The 13,669-nt window shown below is 30.2% G+C and overlaps 5 protein-coding genes across 8 annotated transcripts; 3 read left to right on the top strand and 2 right to left on the bottom strand.

Annotated features, from left to right (window-relative positions):
• Positions 1 to 17: 17 nt before the first annotated feature.
• Positions 18 to 6,402, bottom strand: LOC117204447 (vacuolar protein sorting-associated protein 41 homolog). Of its 3 annotated transcripts, XR_004487093.1 has the most exons (15): positions 6,249 to 6,402; positions 6,041 to 6,178; positions 5,574 to 5,856; positions 5,290 to 5,488; positions 5,060 to 5,214; positions 4,737 to 4,977; positions 4,404 to 4,668; positions 3,838 to 4,329; positions 3,427 to 3,754; positions 3,086 to 3,322; positions 2,963 to 3,007; positions 2,813 to 2,886; positions 2,673 to 2,731; positions 2,373 to 2,596; positions 27 to 990 (listed from the first exon to the last, which is right to left on the bottom strand). XR_004487093.1 is itself a non-coding variant. In XM_033441855.1 (14 exons), the coding sequence occupies exons 1-13, from the start codon at positions 6,267 to 6,269 to the stop codon at positions 2,678 to 2,680; spliced, it is 2,532 nt and encodes an 843-aa protein (XP_033297746.1). In that variant the 5' UTR covers positions 6,270 to 6,402; the 3' UTR covers positions 27 to 990; positions 2,673 to 2,677. The 3 variants fall into 3 exon arrangements, 2 of the variants coding, with proteins under 2 accessions (XP_033297759.1, XP_033297746.1); XM_033441855.1 differs by lacking the exon at positions 2,373 to 2,596; XM_033441868.1 differs by lacking the exons at positions 2,373 to 2,596; positions 6,249 to 6,402 and having other exon boundaries at positions 18 to 990; positions 5,574 to 5,813; positions 6,041 to 6,173.
• On the top strand, positions 808 to 2,366 carry LOC117204609 (ciliogenesis-associated TTC17-interacting protein-like). The gene is made up of 5 exons (XM_033442149.1): positions 808 to 1,010; positions 1,072 to 1,330; positions 1,394 to 1,678; positions 1,759 to 1,849; positions 1,963 to 2,366. The coding sequence occupies exons 1-5, from the start codon at positions 832 to 834 to the stop codon at positions 2,241 to 2,243; spliced, it is 1,095 nt and encodes a 364-aa protein (XP_033298040.1). The 5' UTR covers positions 808 to 831; the 3' UTR covers positions 2,244 to 2,366.
• An 87-nt stretch (positions 6,403 to 6,489) lies between the features above and the next one.
• On the top strand, positions 6,490 to 8,152 carry LOC117204517 (EP300-interacting inhibitor of differentiation 3). Its single transcript, XM_033442006.1, has 7 exons — positions 6,490 to 6,822; positions 6,888 to 6,980; positions 7,070 to 7,200; positions 7,273 to 7,387; positions 7,467 to 7,757; positions 7,822 to 7,937; positions 8,014 to 8,152. The coding sequence occupies exons 1-7, from the start codon at positions 6,717 to 6,719 to the stop codon at positions 8,071 to 8,073; spliced, it is 912 nt and encodes a 303-aa protein (XP_033297897.1). The 5' UTR covers positions 6,490 to 6,716; the 3' UTR covers positions 8,074 to 8,152.
• Positions 8,153 to 8,243: 91 nt separating this feature from the next.
• On the bottom strand, positions 8,244 to 11,447 carry LOC117204482 (ATP synthase subunit beta, mitochondrial). Of its 2 annotated transcripts, XR_004487100.1 has the most exons (8): positions 11,240 to 11,447; positions 10,237 to 10,443; positions 9,866 to 10,129; positions 9,440 to 9,783; positions 9,156 to 9,381; positions 8,841 to 9,070; positions 8,460 to 8,763; positions 8,244 to 8,428 (listed from the first exon to the last, which is right to left on the bottom strand). XR_004487100.1 is itself a non-coding variant. In XM_033441922.1 (7 exons), exons 1-7 carry the CDS (start codon positions 11,343 to 11,345, stop codon positions 8,593 to 8,595), a joined length of 1,548 nt encoding a protein of 515 aa, XP_033297813.1. In that variant the 5' UTR covers positions 11,346 to 11,447; the 3' UTR covers positions 8,248 to 8,592. The 2 variants fall into 2 exon arrangements, 1 of the variants encoding a protein (XP_033297813.1); XM_033441922.1 differs by having other exon boundaries at positions 8,248 to 8,763.
• A 733-nt stretch (positions 11,448 to 12,180) lies between these two features.
• LOC117204578 (protein FAM136A-like) lies at positions 12,181 to 13,225 on the top strand. The gene is made up of 3 exons (XM_033442123.1): positions 12,181 to 12,566; positions 12,742 to 12,882; positions 12,959 to 13,225. The coding sequence occupies exons 1-3, from the start codon at positions 12,483 to 12,485 to the stop codon at positions 13,160 to 13,162; spliced, it is 429 nt and encodes a 142-aa protein (XP_033298014.1). The 5' UTR covers positions 12,181 to 12,482; the 3' UTR covers positions 13,163 to 13,225.
• The last annotated feature ends 444 nt before the right edge of the window (positions 13,226 to 13,669 follow it).

Here is a 13,669-nt window from a genome sequence, read left to right as displayed (position 1 = left end):
TCGCAGAAACGTACAACTTTTTAAGCGACGTAAAAAATTTATATATTAATTATACTTTACACATTATTATTGTTCTACACTGCAACTTAGACACAATATTTACATGGAGACCTAGATAAAATATCTTAGGTATAGCTGTGACATTATGGATAAATCGTGTACTCATAAAATCTCTTAATACCACAGAACACATACCAAAATTATTTTATACAATGATGGCACCTTGTTGTACAAAATACAGAATATTATATATCGTAACAATTTGACAAATTTCTTACTGTACATATTAAAGCATAAATCATAATGTCCCTACGTTTTATTGTAAAATAATTTCATTCTGAAATCGTAATCTATACGTTAGTATGTACAATAAATTATGAATTTACGATCGATCAGTTTTGAACAAAACAAGTAAATATTAATAATGAACCTGTTAAAAATTTTTCACAATAATAAAATGTTTGCACCCCATATCCTATTAAAATAATTCGCTCTAACTAAATTTCTCCAACAACGAATAAAGATATTCCATAAATAAAACAAATAAACGTCCATAAAAAACGGTACGTAATAAAATATAATATAGAATAATATCTAATGTACAAGTTGGTAAATTTATTCGCTGCTGGTGAAATGAATTGTATTTGGAATGTAATTTTTTTGATACTTATAAGCTATGTCGTTTTCACTATTAGATTGTAAATTCTTTTTTGAAAAAAATATTATGCTGTTCTAAATACTCAGCTTCTTTCTTTTTGTACTTCAGACGATGTAAATCAAGCAGATTTATGTTTCCGGGAGACCTTAATAATTTCTTTAAAAAATGAACCTATGAAGGAGACGGAACCAATAGGCGGTTATTGTATTTTGGTAGAATCCATCGGGCCCAAGGCTCGGGAATTTTTAGTGCATGTGCAATCTTCGATGTCTATTGATGGTCATTTCGGTGGGTCAAAAATTATTAGTTCGGCAACGTCGAAATTCCACTGCCTAGAAGAAAAAAGGACAGAGTTGGTTAATTTTAATAAACCTGTGTTTCTATAATAATATTAATGTTATATAATATTGCAGATTCGTATACGAAGATGGACTGCATGAAAAAACAATTTTTATAGGCATTGAAGAGAATTGTTACTCTGTAAAATTGACACGCACTTGTCTGTGTGATAAATCTACTGAAACTAAAGATTTATCCTTTTGCACTAACAGCAATCTAATAAGTGAAGGAGTAAATATATTACTTATGCGATATTTGGCGCTTATAAATTATGAGGGAACATTAACTTTTGAAAGCATTTCCATTGATGGAGATCTTGCTGAATCCAACTATGTAAGAGAATATGAACGAGTACCGATGAATTTAAAATAAATAACGAAATACTTTCTCTATTAGATATGTATTCCTGCTGAACGTATGGAATTAGATGGACATTATTTAGATGTTTATACGATCGAACGTAAAATATGCAAAGAAGATGGAACTGTTCATACTATAAGAACTTATTTAACTCCGAAAGCAAGAATACTCCGACATAATTGGTTGGATGTGCCATATGTATTAAAAATTAATCCATTAACTGATCCAGATGTCCGAAGTAAAACAATAAGAATGGAAACGCCTCTCAGAGAATGCTGGATAGAAGATATTGAAATGTTTTCTAAATATTTAGATATGAAAGTAAGATAGTAAAATATTAAATATTTTTCCTGTGGAATAATCAATATCAAAATAAAATGCATATTTTACACCATCAATAGTTTTCCAAAATTGCTGAACAAACAGAATATCTAGCTGACCATCCAGAAGTAAAGCAATTGATCGCAGATTACGTTCAAACACTATTAGTTGGTAATCATCTTTTCAACTGGGGAAACATTGTACCAATACTTCTCAAACAGGTCAAATGCACAATATTTTACGATAATGTATTAATATTATTTATAAATTACTGGTCTCCACAGTAAAACCTGAAAACGTGATAGACTTTACAATACAACATTTTAAAGCGTTTGCAAAGAATCCAATGACCTGGGAGACCAGTACATTGAAAGAAGATTATGATAGTAGTGTAACATCACAGCTAGCAGAAAAAAAGTTGGATACATTTTGCGGTATCTGTGGATTTTATATAGATTATACCACATTGAAGAAATTTTCTTCCACATCTTTTACAGAGGAATGTCATGAGATGAAGGCAAATACTTTGAATTATATAACGAAGACAAGCTCATCATTAAAATAAACAATTAATTTCAGAGTTCTGACGGCTTTACAAAATCTATCTGCTCGGAAGATTCAAATAATACTGTACCTGATAATCAAGAAAAATTTGATGTATCTACTCCAATAAATTCTATGCCTGATATCTTACCGCAATTAAAGAGAACTTGTGATCAATGTCAAGCTATTATTCAAGTTTGTGGAGATCATAAAGTAAATTTTATATGTATTTATAATACAATTTTATATCGGTATTATATTTATAAAACAATCATATAATTCTTTAATTTTCAGTCTTGTTCGATATGTCCTGGATGTCTTAAAGTATTCAAAATATGTACTAAATGTGCTACTATTGATCAAATATTACAAAAGCTAAAATAATAAAACACATAGTTACAGATTATATTTGAATTTATGAAGAATATTTTCTATTAACATTAAAGTTTACCTGTATCATTTTCTGCTAGGAGATATATCTTTTTGCGAGTTACATATAACACAATTTTCCTAAAAAATAAGATTGAAACATAAAAAAATTGAGAAACTTTCTAAATTACTTAAATTATTTACTAAAAGTAAAATACTTACCACTACCTCGAAATTTGGTAGACAATCTTCATGAAACGAATGTTTACAATAAAATACAACTAGATTCCTTGGTTCTGTAATGAATAATATATTGAAATTAAAGTAATACTAATAATATATTTGAATAATTCATATTATTTTAATAGATACCTCTTACAATTATTTTCCTATGGCAAGCTCCACACATTTGGTCATCTAAAGAATGTGACCATAATCATTAACATAAATGAAATTTTTGCAATCGTTTTAGAATTACAATTATTTAATACTAACCATCTATAAATATCCCTTTTTGATAACATTTAACTAGCCTTTCATGTAAATTGAAATAATCATTGGATAACATTTTTCTACATCCTTCTTGTACTGACACTTGGAGATTGTAGTCACACATCATCTTAACTAAAGCTTTCTTTAAACCAGGAATTTCTAAAGACGGTTCTATTCTTTGTACCATAAGTCTAGGATCAACATATGTGCCTATTTTTTGCAACAAAAATGTAATAGCCTCTGAAAGAAACAAATTAATTTAGTCTCATTAAAGAAATATAATTTTATTATTTAATAATAATTTTATGAAATATTAAAAATATTAGCACTTCATTATTACTTACTGGGCTTATCCAAAGAATAAATAATCAAATCATTCCACAGTTCCTCGTCATCGTGTTCTTGACAAAATGCGATCGCACTCTGCATATCGTTTAATTCTCTAGTCATAAGTGCTAAAGCTTCAGAAGTGTTTCCAATTCTACCAAGTAGATATACCATTTCTGGATAAAATTTTCGCTGACTACAGATATCTAGTGCTTGTTGTATTGGATAATTATTAGAACGGCGTAGAAGAGGTAACAATTTATCTCTTGAATAATTAGCATAAAGCTGGACTAACAATCCATGATATTTATCTTCTGTATCTTTTTTATTTAATTCATCTAAATACTGTTATAAGTCATCTTTGAAATATAGTTATTATGAAAGAGAAATTATTATATTTATTTCACATCTGTTTTTTTATATCTTACCAAGTATAAATATCGATGATTATGCTGCAATTTTTGTACAACGATATCAGATGGTACTGCATCCTTTTCTAAAAAAAATTGTATAGCACGTTCCGCATCTAAATCCATTAAACCTTCTATCATGTCGTAAACGGTATTATACAGATGGTATTTTTTAATAAGCTGAAATACATCTTTATGTCTCAATTTTAAATACATGGCTAACGCTTTGTCGTATTTTTCATCATGAATATATAGAATAGCTAAAGCTTCTAACAGTACATTTTGTCGTTGATTATCAACGATAAGATGTTCCAAAACACCATTTACAACAGCTGCAACTTTATATAATTTAGGAGACCATTCTTTGACTAGTTGAAGAAATCCATCAGGATCCATTTTCAAATATTCATAAAGAACCATTTCGTAAATCAATGGATCTAACGTGACATCGCCTCTTGGGAGGTAAGAAGAAATAGACCTCAGTTGGTGAACTCTTGCAAATTTATATACCTGCAATGAAATAGTATTACTCAATGGAACTATGAATGAAACTGGGACATTGTAAAGGAAAAAATGATACTAACTTCTTCCTCCCACAATTTTTTATCCTTTCCTAAAATTTTAGAGCAGAGTTTTCCTGCTTCATCATATTTTCCACAAGCTAACAAATGATCTAAGTATATACGGCCAACATAAACAAAAGTGTACTTCTTACAATCTTTGCCATTATCTAATGTTACTGCCTCTAATGCTTGTTCGAATTTTCCATGACTCAATAGCCACTCAATTCTGTCATCCGCATCATATAAACTAGCTACAACAATATCTTTTGGACTGACAATAAAAAACCTAAAAATAATCATATAAAAATAAGATTAGTTTTGATATAATAAATTTAGTAGAATTGAACTAAATACCTGTTTTCCTCTTTCAAACAGTCTAAATGATAATCATTACAACTGTATTCTTTATAACCACGAAGTGTAAGCGAATTTGCACACACAAGAGTAAAATCATGATACTTTGGTTCAACAACATGTAATGTGGGCCTCTGACTCTTTCCATCTTCATCCAATTCTTTCAAGCAACCTAGTAATACTAACTGATTTTCTAAAGGTGCAATACCGGAAATATAAAAATCCACTTGGAAAGTTGAAACTAAAATTGAAGTTTTATCATTATTATCTACCATTTCTTATATAATTAATAATATCTTTTTTATTACATATAAAATGTATACCTGGATCTACCACAAATTCCGGTAGGTCTCTATTAACCATTTCCTGTATTGACCTCTTTCTAATTTGACAAATTCGCACTATGTCAACCCAACCAATTAATAATGTTCTATCATCTGACCATCGAAGATTACATCTGTAATGTTCTGGTAATGCACTGTATAGAATATGATTAAGAATTAATTTAGCCTCAATAACATATAAAAATTTTGCATACCATTTTCCTACTTACTCAGTAGATCTAGTCCACTTAATGAGACCTAATGAACATTTGGCATTTAAATCATAGATTCTGACACCAGTATCAGATGCCCAAGCCACAAAATGTCCAATCCATGCAATTGACCTTACTCCTCCTTCCGCATCGCACAATACAGTTAGTTTCATTCTGGATAAAAATGTTTTTTCATACAAAACCAATTTATCATCCCCTAGAAATAATTTTCATCTCTGAGAAACTAATTTTTAAATGTATTTAAGAATTAAATAATAATAATAATAAAACAAAATAACCACCTGTAATAAATCTTCTTCCGCTACAACTTTTATAATAATTTGGATCTATAGCTATACTTTTAACTAATCTACCCATGCTCATATTATGATTATTCTCTGTGCTGTAAAGACCATATATAAAAACTTTTCCATCATCACTACAGGATGCAATGAAATCTCCATTATGGTCTATAGAAATCTGATTGACAGCAACTGTATGTGCTTGTAAACTTTTAGACTGTATATTATTTCCTTGATGATCTAAAAGATGTATCATACCCCAGTGTGAACCCAGACATAGGAACTAAACAAAGATTAAATTACTGTAATAAGCATTAATGTAGCGATAGTAGTATGTCATGCAAAAAATTAACCAAGATTTAGAATTTCGACTATATAATGTATACATTTTACTATGCTTAACCTTCATAACATAACATTATTTTTATCATATAATTTTTACAAGTAGTATTAATTATATTTCACACCTTAGGATGTACTGCAATGCAACTAGCTGCATCATTTTGTAATATATGTTCTAAATCATTTCGTACTCTGACGTATTTGAGTCTAGGTTCTACCTCATCTACCTCAGAGTCTGAATCATTCTGATTATTCTGTTCTTCCTATAAAATATAATTTTACACAATCAATAATCTCCACAGCATTTTATTAATAAAGAATTATAAGTAATACCTTATTCGAGGTATTTTCCATGCCCGTTTCTTTAATTTTTTGATTATAAAGAAGCTTACTAATGTTCGTAACCACGAAATGTCAAATCTTTTCTTCGTATACAGTTATATATCATAAACTTTCTTTTTCCTAGTTTCGTTCCTAGTACTTTACATTAATTTACATCATGAAAAAAAAATCATTAGAGGAATTAAAAATGTTCAAAAATACATTTTCGATAAATAATTCTGTAAAACGATAATCATACAACATACTAATACAAATACAGTGGCTCTTTTCTAGTGGGGCTAGTTTCTATATTACCAAATATTAGTACAGTTTATTTCACTATGATGAAAGATCAATGTCAATTAGTGTTGGGTTTGGAGATTGTTATTGTATACAAAAATAACGAAAACACTGTTTCTCCTTGTTAATTACTCATTGTGTTCTGCAAATATATTGTCTTTCAATAGAAAATAACTCAAAATGTCCAGAAATAGTAACAATTGTAACGATAGCACGTCGTCTACACGATCACCACAACAACGCAAAGAGATTCTAAGGAGGATTATAACTAGAGCACAATCTTTACGTATGATTTTTAATAATATGCATTATAAAAAAAATTAAATATTATACGCAATGTAAATTTTTTAGAAGATGCAGTTAATGCTGATACTATACACACTTTGGAATTATGTATGGAAGAGACAGATAATATAAACTCTGAAACAACTTTAGAAGAAAAAGGTATATAATTCTTAAGCGTATTGTTCTTCATTTGATTTATTTTGATTTCTTCAAATATTTTCTTATCATTTTATATGTTATTTTTTTAGTGCATAATCAAGAAGAGGTATTAATGGATTCAGAAATGATGAGCATATCTTCTAACATTTTAAAACAATGTACAAGATCTTTGACAAAATTTGTATGTTCATATAATCAAGCGGAATTTGCTGAAAAATTGGTACATGTTGCATCAATAAGTACTTTTCTTGTTAACAACTATTGTTCCTAAATAAGTTATTTATTAATTTAGGTGGAATATATGAAGAAATGTTCTGATATTACATCAGAAACACCAGATTGGTCATTTCTAGAATCACGAGTTACAAAATGTTTTAAAAGAACACCACATTATACCACATTACTAGGTTTTTATCAAATTTTATTGTTACAATTTGTATGACTAATATGAAGAAGATATTGTATTTTTATCTTTCATATTTCTAGGTACTTTGGTACCATTAGAAAAGAAGGAAATTAACAAAAGAAAACCAACAGTTAGAGAAGCTCAAGCACAAATAAAAAAACCAGATAAAGTAGTGGCAGTTGAAAAAGAAGAAGAAAGTGCAGAACAAACTGTAAAAATGAACAAAATCATCTCTAAATATTATAAAACCTACTCCAAACCTCTTGATTTTTTTAAATTAATTTTACATCCAAATGATTTTGGAAAAACTATTCAAAATATTTTACAAATGTCCTTTCTTGTCCGAGATGGAAGGGTAATAGTAGCAAAAGGTAATATTAGTTTTGACAATTACAAACTATGATTTCTATTTATTAAATTCTACTTTGTCAACAGATGAATCTGGAATACTTGTTGTTCAACCCTGCTCTAGAGACATGACAACTGAAGTAATGGCAGGAAAGAGGTCTAACATTCAAAACGTGATGTATCTAAACATGGAACAATGGAAGGTAATCACAATTTCATTCATGTATACATACTCATGTAATTAAATGTTGCTCTATACTAAATAATTTTATATTTCAGATTTTAAGGGACACTTATCGAATAAAAAAACCAATGATTAAATCTGATACTGAAACATAATAATAATTACACTTAAAGAGCAATAATTATTTATAAAATGTAAATTATTTCCATAATTAAACTAAACAAATTATACTTCTTTCTGTGTTTGGAAGTAAACTAATTTCCCCTCCCTAATTGGAAGAAAAATGCTTTACAAAAACGGAAAATTGTTAAATTGTACATTTATCTGTATATTTTTGTAAAACTTTTATTAATTCCTAACATATCCTATAATGTTAAAGTAAATGTTAAATAACAATATCGATTTCATCTGTAATGAAAACATCCGGAACAAAATTATAAAATTTATATAATATTTACGATTATGTTCATGATGTTCTCGACAAGTTTCTATACTTTTTATGTATTTTTGGGCGAAAAACAATCTTCTAATCCCCTTTTTGTAATGTTCAAAGATCCCAATACTTTTGGATGAAATCCAATATTTGTAAATAAAAAAAAACAAGCCTCTATTATTAGAAGATCGTTTTAATTATTTCTTAATGACATGATTATGATGACTGTGAATCAAGTTTATTATTTTGCCAACGATTCTGCTTTTGCGACTACTTCTTCAATCGGTCCGACCATGTAGAACGCGACTTCTGGTAAATGATCATACTCTCCACCAAGGATTTTCTTGAATCCTTTAATAGTTTCTTCTAGCGGTACTAATTTGCCGGGATGACCAGTGAACACTTCAGCAACCTACACACAAATGATCAGTTAACAGAAACAATACATTATGGAAGATTAATATTATAAACTATAATGTATGTACATACCTGGAATGGTTGAGACAAGAACCTTTGGATCTTACGAGCACGCGCTACAGTCAGTTTATCTTCTTCCGATAATTCATCCATACCTAAGATGGCAATAATATCTTGAAGTGATTTATAATCTTGTAAGATTTTTTGCACACCGCGAGCAACACTATAATGTTCAGCACCGATAATGTTAGGGTCCATGATACGAGAAGTGGAGTCGAGTGGATCGACAGCAGGATAGATACCTATAGTATTGAAAAAATTATAAATTTTTATATAATTTATTTTTGTCAGTTATGAAAGTAAGCGGTTATAAATACATATACTTACCCAATTCGGCAATAGCTCGAGACAATACAGTCGTAGCGTCCAAGTGAGCAAAAGTGGTTGCTGGAGCAGGATCTGTCAAATCATCAGCAGGTACATAAATAGCCTGTACAGATGTGATAGATCCTTTTCTTGTTGTCGTAATACGCTCCTGCATGCTACCCATATCAGTTGCCAATGTTGGCTGATAACCTACAGCGGATGGAATACGACCTAACAAGGCCGACACCTATAAAAGAGAACGATTTTAATAATAATAATAATAATATTCAAATTATAATACATACTTCAGAACCAGCTTGAGTAAACCGGAAGATGTTATCAATGAACAATAATACATCCTGTCCTTCTTGGTCTCGGAAGTATTCGGCAACGGTTAAACCAGTTAAAGCAACACGAGCACGAGCGCCTGGCGGTTCGTTCATTTGACCATATACCAGAGCTACTTTGGAGGTTTTATCTTTCAATGAAATGACACCAGATTCAATCATTTCATGATACAAGTCATTGCCTTCACGGGTTCGTTCACCTACACCAGCAAACACAGAATAACCGCCATGGGCCTTTGCTACATTATTAATCAGTTCCATAATCAATACAGTTTTCCCGACCCCGGCACCGCCAAACAAACCTATTCAATTAGCAATAAAAACCAGTAACAATTATGTATTATAAAGTAAATAAAAATTTGAATGATAAAATATGAATTTTACCAATTTTTCCTCCCTTAGCATAAGGAGCAAGAAGATCTACGACTTTTATTCCAGTTACTAAAATCTCCTGTTCGACAGACATTTCTACAAATTCAGGAGCGTCTGCGTGGATAGCAGCAAGTTTGTCAGTAGGAATAGGTCCACGTTCATCAATTGGTTCACCAATAACATTAATAATGCGACCCAGTGTCTCAGCACCAACTGGAATACGAATTGGATATCCAGAATCCAGGACAGTTTGTCCACGAACCAGACCTTCAGTACCTACATACATATAATTGTGTTTCAGTAAAAGTAAAAACTATTTATATGAAATATTCTTTTACTAAATTACTTCTTTTCTAAATTGTAGAATTACAACATGAAATTACCATCCATAGCAATAGTGCGCACTGTGTTTTCTCCCAAATGCTGAGCTACTTCAAGTACCAGCCTGGGGGTACGATTTTGGACTTCCAAGGCATTAAGAATTGGAGGGAGATCATCATCAAATTGTACATCAACAACTGCACCAATGACAGCAACAACTTTTCCTTGTGCACCAGCCTTAGATCCTGCAGCTTTCGCATAATCTCTGCCTAATTATAAAAAATTATTTCTTTTAATATTTGCTTGCATATAATTGAATATTGCTTATATGAAATTTTTGAAATTTTATAATAATATTTTATAAATTAGACAATGATACAAAAAAATCATAAATGAGGTAATCTTTACCAAAAATTTAAATAATATTAGATAATCCTTATGAAGGTAAGTTACATAATACAAACTACATGTGAGTGCTTCATAGAAAACCGAACTGTTTTATATTCTTCATTATTTCTTTCAGATCTAAATCTTATAGTAAGTACTATTGACTGTTTACATGTAACTATTTAAAACAACGTATCAAGACACGAAGATTCTCTCTAATCCACGAAACATGACTGCCGAAAGCAGTCAAAAAGACAAGAAGGATTTTTTATGATACAAAATAATAAAATGCATCAGCTAGAATTCGAATAAGGTTTAAGTGATAATATTAATAATAATCGCAATCGAACTAACAAATTATCTTGATATCGTCAAAAATTAATCGATGACCTTAATGCCGCCATGTTGCACAGTAGAGTTACCACTACAGTTTGATCAAATAATATGTATTATATAATCAATACAACACTTTTCTTTTTCAATATTTAGGTGTCAATCGAGCAAAGAAGAATTACTTTCCGTATAAGCATGAAGAAGGAATAACAAACTACGTGAAGTAATAATGAATAACGAGTATCATCAATAACAAGTAAAATACAATTCCATGAAGCACAGTGGTTTGATCTGAATAAAAATGAATATTAATGAAACTTAGGAGATAATTCTTTTTATACTCACTATTTACTGATAATGCCCCGGAGATTCTAGCAACTTCATTTTGAAGAAGAGTGGGTTTGACGGCCCTTAAGGCGCCAGCAGCTGCTTTCGATACGACGTTCAACATTTTAACCGGCCAAGTGAAGAAGAGCGACCGGAATGGTCTCTGATTCGTATGGACCGTGCCCCGTACTAACGGCGTATGCGCATACACAAAATCCTATCTCTGCGCATGTTTCTAGCGCACCTTCATTGCACGATCACATACATAGGTCTAACACTCCCGTGGTAAGGCTCTTAACGTCATAAGATGTATTTTACAAATCAACTGATAGCCATAGAGCGTTGCAATCTAAAAGTGAGAACAACACATAAAATGCCCCGCAGTTAACGTACAAACTTTGCCAGTATGTTCTATTTAGTTCTATAAGTAAAAACAGGTAAAAATGAGACCAAAATGAAATATGGAGAGGCGAAGGCAGTGGAATTGGAAGTAAACGAAGTAGCAATATAAAAGTAGAATGCTTTTGAGAACACCATCTTTCGCTGTAACATTAATAAAAGATATCTCAACCCTCAACTCAACTCAACTCAACTCAAACTCAAAATGTAGCAAAAAGTCCATAGATGCTTCGTTAAAAAGTTATAATAAATATATAATGTTGATATAATATTTGATATAATCGATATAATTCTTTGTTACAACTTTTTAATGAAACATTTATGGAGTTTTTGTTACATAACATTTTAGCCTTATTTTTATTTATAGAACACAGTCGCAAAGCTTGTACAATAAATTATGGAACATTACATAGTTATACGCCACGGTCGTGTGTATCCTACCCATATGTACATTTATACAACTGTATTACATATACGCAATTCAAATTCTTGACTTGAACCGCCATACTGCTTACCGAACAAATTGAGAAACATTTGTCATTCACTAGCTCACAGAGTCTTATTTCCATTCATCACAGGAGTTGCTCGATCGTGCTTCACTATCAGATTGTTCTATTCTTTCTTTAAGCCTTGTTCTTAAAGAAATATAGGTTTCCCTTTTTCCTTTAAGTTACAATATGATTGGGGGAAATTATTCGTTTAATAAACATTCGATTTGTATTATGTAACTACACATGCGCTATTAGCAATCTGACTTGTATTCTATTCACTGGATCATGTGGCGTGTAGTTTCATAGGAAGCCGGTTAAATTAAGTTTAGTTTATTTTGATATTAATGAGTTTTTAGGAAAATAAGTACAAAATGGTTGAAGAACAACAGAAACGAATCGAAGAACATACTAGCAAAATAGTCGAAGAAATTGATAAATCAATGAGAAAAATGAAGGTGCTTTGAATTTGTAGTATTTTTAGGTTATATCGTGAAACACGCGCATTTGGAAGCTTTTATTGTTAAAAGAAATTATGTATATATTAATATGAAGTACATATGAAGAATTTATAAAGAATGATGGGAAGAATAAATTAGTAGACTATATAGAGAATTTGGTATTCAATTTTAGGCTGATGCATATAGATGTGCTGCAATTTGTTGTGATAATGAGACCTATAGTATACAACGAGTACAGAACTGTGTAAAAAATTGCAATAATTCACTGGATCAAGCTCAAGAATATGCTAGAGAAGAACTGGAAAGAGTTCAAGTACGTTTTATCGTCTTTTTTCTCTAAATGAAAAGTCTGCAAATCAACAGAATATTTAATGAATATTATTTTTTAGAATCGATTACAAAGGTGTGTTATGGATTGTAATGATAGAATAAAAGATGCGGCAGGTCCAAATCCATCACAGCGTGATTTGGAAAAATATAGTGAGATATTTGATAAGTGTGTAACAAAATGTGTAGATAATTATTGTGAAACATTACCTACCTTACAAAAAACAATGAAAAATGTTTTATCTGAGAAGAAATATCAACAGTAAGATAAATAAAACTAATGAATAGCAATCTAGAGATAATAAAGTTATTAGATACTAAACTGCCAATATTTTGTGTATATTGCATAGAATTTTTTCTTATTATGTATAAATACAATTTTTAGTACTACTTTATAAAAATGTTTCAATAATGTGCATTTTAATTGCATTTAGATATAAAAGACAACTATGTGTAAACAATATTTTATACACAAGAAAATAGTGAACATAATGAATTTTATGATTATTGTATTTATTAATTAATACACTTGATGATTGCAGTGGTACATTTTCATTTCTCTTTTTATTCTTTTCTCTCACTCGCTTTCACTCTCTCTCCCTCTCCCTCCCAGCCTTTCTATTTTGTTCAACGTAATAACAAATTCTCTGTTGCAATTAATATCATTTCTTTATTGTTACAATAGACATTACGCTTATTGCACACTTTTTTCATGATATAAAACCTTTCCACCACTCTCGCTCAAAATACAAAATAATTGGTCAAAATATGTT

This window comes from Bombus bifarius, unplaced genomic scaffold, assembly GCF_011952205.1.
Source record: "Bombus bifarius isolate JDL3187 unplaced genomic scaffold, Bbif_JDL3187 scf7180000007966, whole genome shotgun sequence".
Lineage (NCBI taxonomy): Eukaryota > Metazoa > Arthropoda > Insecta > Hymenoptera > Apidae > Bombus > Bombus bifarius.
The sequence above is the reverse complement of the archived record's forward strand: the minus strand, read 5'-3'. Positions and strand labels throughout refer to the sequence as shown.

Bases quoted from the DNA above. Each gene is read 5' to 3' on its own strand.
- LOC117204517 (XM_033442006.1), top strand. From the start codon at position 6,717: ATGTCCAGAAATAGTAACAATTGTAACGATAGCACGTCGTCTACACGA. The intron at 6,981-7,069 runs GTATATAATTCT...TTATTTTTTTAG, and splicing joins AACAACTTTAGAAGAAAAAG to TGCATAATCAAGAAGAGGTA. The intron at 7,388-7,466 runs GTTTTTATCAAA...TCATATTTCTAG, and splicing joins ACATTATACCACATTACTAG to GTACTTTGGTACCATTAGAA.
- LOC117204447 (XM_033441855.1), bottom strand. From the start codon at position 6,269: ATGGAAAATACCTCGAATAAG. The intron at 3,755-3,837 runs GTAAGATATAAA...GACTTATAACAG, and splicing joins ATCATCGATATTTATACTTG to TATTTAGATGAATTAAATAA. The intron at 3,008-3,085 runs GTTAGTATTAAA...CACATTCTTTAG, and splicing joins AAAAGGGATATTTATAGATG to ATGACCAAATGTGTGGAGCT.
- LOC117204609 (XM_033442149.1), top strand. From the start codon at position 832: ATGAAGGAGACGGAACCAATAGGCGGTTATTGTATTTTGGTAGAATCC. The intron at 1,331-1,393 runs GTAAGAGAATAT...TTTCTCTATTAG, and splicing joins ATCTTGCTGAATCCAACTAT to ATATGTATTCCTGCTGAACG. The intron at 1,679-1,758 runs GTAAGATAGTAA...CACCATCAATAG, and splicing joins CTAAATATTTAGATATGAAA to TTTTCCAAAATTGCTGAACA.
- LOC117204482 (XM_033441922.1), bottom strand. From the start codon at position 11,345: ATGTTGAACGTCGTATCGAAAGCAGCTGCTGGCGCCTTAAGGGCCGTC. The intron at 9,382-9,439 runs GTATGTATTATA...TCTCTTTTATAG, and splicing joins TTACTCAAGCTGGTTCTGAA to GTGTCGGCCTTGTTAGGTCG. The intron at 8,764-8,840 runs GTATGTACATAC...ATTTGTGTGTAG, and splicing joins TCTTGTCTCAACCATTCCAG to GTTGCTGAAGTGTTCACTGG.
- LOC117204578 (XM_033442123.1), top strand. From the start codon at position 12,483: ATGGTTGAAGAACAACAGAAACGAATCGAAGAACATACTAGCAAAATA. The intron at 12,567-12,741 runs GTGCTTTGAATT...ATTCAATTTTAG, and splicing joins AATCAATGAGAAAAATGAAG to GCTGATGCATATAGATGTGC. The intron at 12,883-12,958 runs GTACGTTTTATC...ATTATTTTTTAG, and splicing joins AAGAACTGGAAAGAGTTCAA to AATCGATTACAAAGGTGTGT.